The sequence below is a fragment of the Salpingoeca rosetta genome, assembly GCF_000188695.1.
Source record: "Salpingoeca rosetta unplaced genomic scaffold supercont1.22, whole genome shotgun sequence".
Taxonomy (NCBI): Eukaryota; class Choanoflagellata; order Craspedida; family Salpingoecidae; genus Salpingoeca; species Salpingoeca rosetta.
The window spans coordinates 282,519-288,143 of NW_004754912.1; the positions used below are offsets into that span (position 1 = coordinate 282,519).

General features: G+C 56.0%; 3 protein-coding genes across 3 annotated transcripts in view; 1 reads left to right on the plus strand and 2 right to left on the minus strand.

Annotated features, from left to right (window-relative positions):
* Window positions 1-551: 551 nt before the first annotated feature.
* Window positions 552-2,345, minus strand: PTSG_12572 (uncharacterized protein). The gene has a single exon (XM_004990774.1). The coding sequence runs from the start codon at window positions 2,245-2,247 to the stop codon at window positions 757-759; it is 1,491 nt and encodes a 496-aa protein (XP_004990831.1). The 5' UTR covers window positions 2,248-2,345; the 3' UTR covers window positions 552-756.
* Window positions 2,346-2,619: 274 nt separating this feature from the next.
* PTSG_07335 (enolase-phosphatase E1) lies at window positions 2,620-4,290 on the plus strand (the record flags this gene model as incomplete). The annotated part of the gene is made up of 4 exons (XM_004990775.1): window positions 2,620-2,708; window positions 2,971-3,103; window positions 3,325-3,448; window positions 3,769-4,290. 4 exons carry the CDS (start codon window positions 2,620-2,622, stop codon window positions 3,996-3,998), a joined length of 576 nt encoding a protein of 191 aa, XP_004990832.1. The 3' UTR covers window positions 3,999-4,290.
* Window positions 4,291-4,639: 349 nt separating this feature from the next.
* PTSG_07336 (uncharacterized protein) overlaps window positions 4,640-5,625 on the minus strand; it is a gene marked incomplete at its 3' end in the record, with an annotated part of 5,067 nt that continues 4,081 nt past the window's right edge. Inside the window, exons 14-16 of the mRNA XM_004990776.1 lie at window positions 5,483-5,595; window positions 5,105-5,160; window positions 4,640-4,834 (exon numbers count right to left, since the gene is read on the minus strand). Of these exons, the coding sequence (XP_004990833.1) occupies window positions 4,640-4,834; window positions 5,105-5,160; window positions 5,483-5,595 (364 nt within the window). The remainder of the gene's footprint in view (window positions 4,835-5,104; window positions 5,161-5,482; window positions 5,596-5,625) is intronic.

Sequence of the window (5,625 nt, forward strand, 5' to 3'; positions counted from 1 at the left end):
ACACACACACACACACACACACACACACACACACACACACACACACACACACACACACACACACACACACACACACACACACACACCTACGGTCGCGGACACACTCTCCAGAGTCCACGCACAAACTGGCATACTGTACAAACAACTCACCTTCACACACACGCACACAGACACACAACCAGCCAAACAGCCAGCCAGCATACACACACAACCAGCCAAACAGCCAGCCAGCCAGCACACACACACACACACACACACACACACACACACACACACACACACACACACACACTCACACTCGGCAGAAGTGATGACATGTGCGACAGTGCTGGTGTGAGGGACCCGGGAACCATTGTGTTCGATTGCTGCCACCGAGACCGCAGGTCACTTTCAAATTCCTGAACCCGCTTCTCCTGACGTGGCTGGATCCGTTTGCATCGAGCAATGTCATGTCTCTCGGTGCGTCCATAATTGGTCCTGCCGCCGAGCATGAGCTTTTGCTCGGCTATTGTCGATGCATGTGGGCGGGTGTGATGTCGGTTTGTTGCATGTGTTCAGAGTCAATGATGTATTGTAAACGCAACAGCACACAGGCCACCAACAACGGCGTGGCGGCAAGTACAATTCAACAGGGTGATGGTGAGAAGAACGAATCGATAAAGTCAACATAGTCTAGTGGTGGGACGACATGGTGTTGGAAACAGGCCACTCAATCAGGTGGTCAGTGAAGCAACAGGGGTGTGTGACAAGTCATGTTCAGCCAAAGAGCCAAGAATACCACCCCGAGCGTGGCGGGGCAAACATGGAAGCAAGGCGGTCCATGACATTGCGGTGGGAGAGGCTCACTTCCTTGATGGCACCGTTGCCGGCGTCGTACAGCACGCCTCCTCGAATCAGAATCTCCACACCCTCTAATGCCTCACGGCTGAAAGTGTCTGCAACGCGGGGAGGTATCTCAAACTGCCCGTCTTCACCTTGCACGGCGTGTGCACGCCACGCTTTGATTGCCTGCCACACGGCAGCCTCCTGTCCCAGTTGGCGCACTGTTGTCTGTATCTCAACAAAGTCTTTGTGGGCAGTAATGTCTGCAACGTCTTTGATGATCCTCTTCACGTCCGTGCCCTTTGGCAGGTCTTTGATCGCGTCGCACGCTTCACGAACGTGGTACACCAGGCGCCCGGCGTTATTGATCACCGCGGTTGTGATGTCGTCAATCTCCTCCTGGTCACGGTTGCCGCCGCAGAATGCCTCCACATACTTGCGCACGTCGGCTTTCGACAACCAGCCGACGACCACCTCCCCGTCGTGCCTGTGTGGGAAGTAGCGGCTGATGTTGGGGTCGCTGCTGACGATCACAGGCTGCAGGATGTTGTTCTTGGCGTAGCCAGCGAGGGTGTTGGCGACGGTGCGGAACGCTTTGTTCAGGCTGCGTGTGTCTTCTGCTGTCTCGGCAGTCTCAAAGTCGTCGAGAAGAACGATGCACTTTTTGCTCTCAGCCTTGCACATGCGCGCCTGCTCCTGCAGGATGTCCAGCACGCGTCTGAGGCGGTGTTCGTCGTTGAGTGGGCGCGTGGTGAGGGTGGCAGAAGTAGTCTCTGGGGGAAAGAGTTTCTCTATGAGAAGCGAGCGCGCATCGCTGTCATGCCACTTGATACCCATGGCGTTCTCCAGGTCGTCCGCCAGCTCAGAAACCGAGGTGATGTTGTTCGCCTTGACCCACACGACGTGTAGCTTGTCGGGGTCACAGGCGTCAAGGGCAAACCGGGTGGTCCAGCTCTTGCCGGCGTTCTTTGGGCCGCGGACGACAATAGCCTTCATGAACTTGGGGTCGTCCAGCTTTCTCTTGAGCTCGTCCACCACGGGCTTGTGCACGGTGACGTCGATCGTGCTTTCGCGGTTGCCTTTCGCGTCAGCTTTGACGTCGTCCAGGGAGTTGTCGAAGGCGACAATGGGCTTGCTCCCCTTGATCATCCTGTCCAGGCCCCACACGCCAAGGCATCCAGTCAGCACAACACCAGCAACCTTAAGGATGGAGGTGATCGCCCATGCTCCGAACGCATTCGTGTTCTGCTGCCAAAATTTCCAGACAGGGACTGCCTTGCTGTCGAGAAGGACGGTGCCAACCACGTGCAGGGGTGCATCTTGGCTGCTGCCTGCGATTGGACGTGGCGGTAATGGCGCTGAGGTGGTGCTGAGGAATCGTGACGGCGCACGGCGCAGCGAAAAACGCACAACACGGCTCGCCATCGCACGAGTTGACTGCTGTTCTTGTTGGACACGCTCCGCAGGTCGCGCTGGTGGTGTTCGTGATTGGTTGAGAAAGTGTGTCGACTGTTGTATGCATGTCAAACAAACTGAATTCAGTCAGAGTGCAATCCCTCAGTCATCAGACAGCAGTGGCTGCTGAGACCGGCAGCGAGAAGCGCGACCAAAACCTCGCCATTTCTGACCATGCGCAAACGGCGACCTAACAGGGAAGCTAGAGTGCCACAACAGCCGATGCTGCAGACGGGAGGACGGGGAACACGGCGGTATGTGTGCGAAAAGGCCAATCTCATCGGTAGTGTTTGACACACAAGGGAGGTTCGGGACGCCTGAGTAAAGTCTGCGCGATGGCAGATGGACAATGACAGGAAAGCCACGGCATTGAAGCAGCTGCAAGGCCACATTTGGAAGGACGCGTATGAAAGCGGCGCCGTCAAGGGCCAGTGAGTCGAGTGGACGTGTTGGTGTGTGTGTGTGTGTGTGTGTGTGTGTGTGTGTGTGTGTGTGTGTGTGCTTGCCTCTGTGTGTTGTGTTTAAATGTGCGTCTGTGCACAAGTGTGTGTGTGCTTGCCTCTGTGTGTTGTGCGTAAATGTGCGCCTGTGCACAAGTGTGTGTGTGTGTTGTGCACATTGCTTGTTCTCTTCCAACCGCCTCGTCCCATGCACTCACTTTTGCCTGCACCCATGCTCACCCACGCACACCAGCGTGTACGACGATGTGCGCCCTGCCATGGAGCGGTGGGTGGCAGATGGCATCCAGGTTCGGATTTACTCGAGTGGCAGCGTTGCCGCTCAGAAGCTCCTCTTCAAGCACAGTGAAAACGGCGACATGACAAAGGTGCGCGCATGTGCGTGTGTGTGTGTGCGTGCGTAACTGTGCCTGGTAGTTGTTTCGAGCCCTCTTCTCGCTTACGTATATGTTGCCTGGTGGTTGTTTCGAGCCCTCTTCTCGCTTACGTATATGTTGCCTGGCAGTTGTTTCGAGCCCTGTTGGCCCCTTTGTCTCCCCACCTTCTTCACGTCGCAACTGCTTGTCTCCTGTGCGTTTTCTGATGGCAGCTGCTGAGCGGCCACTATGACACACGGATTGGCGGGAAAATGGAGGCCGCGAGCTATCGTCGCATCGCGGAGGAAGCAATGACGAAACCAAACTCAATCCTCTTCCTCTCGGACCGCATTGAAGGTGTGGGCAGAGCAAGGGGCAGCCAATCGCTTGAATGCATTGCTTTGTGTTAGCCCCCCTTTCTCTGCGTGTGTGTGTGTGTGTGTGTGTGTGCGCGCGCGCACTGCTGCCACCCCCCCCTTTTCGACTGACTGACTCCACCCACCCACTCACTCGCACCGCACACACACACACACAACACACACACACACACACACACACACACACACACACACACACACACACACACACACACACACACACACACGCACGCACCGCACATCCACACCGCGCATCCCCAATGCACACCGCTCACGCCGCTCCGTCCCTTCCACGATCAGAGTGCGAGGCAGCGCGTGCGGCGGGGTTGATGGTTGTCGTGTCAATACGCCCAGGCAACGCGGACATTCCATCCGATCGGCTAAACGCGTTTGAAAGCATCACTTCGTTTGATCAGCTTGTGTTGACGCCTGTGGACGGGGAACCGACCACCAAGACGGCAAAGACTGCGGCTGACGATCACGGCAGCACGGCCGATGCAGGGGCGAAGGGAAGCAGTGACACTGCATAGCGCAAGCCAATAAGACACAGGATTCATAGTCAATGTTAATGTGCACACGTGGTGTGTGTTTGTGTGCGTGTTGTGTGTCGCATGTGTATTTGTGTGCGTGTTGTGTGTCGCTTTCGTGTTTGTGTGTCGCATGCGTGTTTGTGTGCGTGTTGTGTGTGTGTTGTATGCTGTGTATGTTCTCAATAGCAACTCGCCACATCATGGCTTACTTGACAGCGTGATTTTTATTTGTTGGCTGGTGGAAAGAACCACAGGGCGATACTGACGATGATGAATGAACTCACAAACAACACTATGCGAGCACAACATGTGTGTGTGTATGTGTGTGTGTGTGTGTGTGTAGCTAGCAACACAGGGCGTGAAGTGGTGAAGGGAATGGGGAAACAGCAGTGGAGGTGGAGGTGGAGGTGGACGTGTGTGTGCATGGAACAATCAAACCAACATACGAGGGAGCGCAGCTGCAACACACTTCACACCACATGCAACTGTTGTCGAGACACACACACATACAGACGTGCGTGTGTATGTGTACGTGCATGTGTTGTGCATGGATGGCGAATCAATTCATTCGTGTGTTCGTACGTGCGTGTGTTCGTACGTGCGTGAGTGTGTGAGTGCGTGTTGTTATTGGGGCGATTTGCTTAGCCGTATCTGTCCTGCAGCTTGTCGACGAGGTTGGATGCAAACTCCCTCAGCTTCTCGCGCGTCTGGCGACCGCCGCCACCACCACCGGACGACGACGACGACGACTGCTGGCCGCGGCCAAAGTACATGTCCGAGGAGATGGACGCCTGCCCGCTGAACTGCGACAGCCGTGCCTGCTCCTCGGGAGTTGGCTGACGGAGGAGGCGGACGAACGGAGCGCGTATATATGTGCGTGTGTGGGCGTGAGCATGTGCGTGCGTGAGTGCACATGTGCGTGTGTGTGTGTAAGCGTGAGGGCACATGAGAGAGTGGGAGCGCGTTAGTGTGTGAGTGTGTGAGTGTGAGTGTGTGAAACTGTATTTTCACGAATAGTATTGTTGGCACCTCCTGTGTGTCACCATGACCTCCACGCTGTCGCCACCTCCACGCTGTCGCCACCACCACCACCACCACCACTGTACCTGGTCGCTGCGGAAGTACTGATCGGAGGAGATGGACTTGGCGTTGGCAAACCGGCCTGGGACGCGATACGTGCGGGGATGCGGGGCAGGGGCGATGAGGAGGCGGCAGCGGTGCAGATGGGAAGAAACACGAACACATGTCACACAGTCAAGGTTGCGTTATGGTGGCGCATCACGAGCGAAACGTTGAGGCAGGAGCGCAGATACAGGAGGGGAAGCGGAGGCAGAAAAACCACACACACACATGAACACACACACACACACATGAACACACACATGAACACACACACACACACACACACACACACACACACACACACACACACATGCACACACACACACACACACACACACACACACACACACACGCTCACGTACCCATATCAGCTGGTGGTGGTGCGGACGTGGGCGGGGCCGAGCGCTTTGGCTTTGACGAAGACGATGACGACGAGTTTCCAAACGCGCTGACGGCGGACGGAATGTTGGACCGGCTGTCCTCAAACGACGCAAAGAAGTCATCC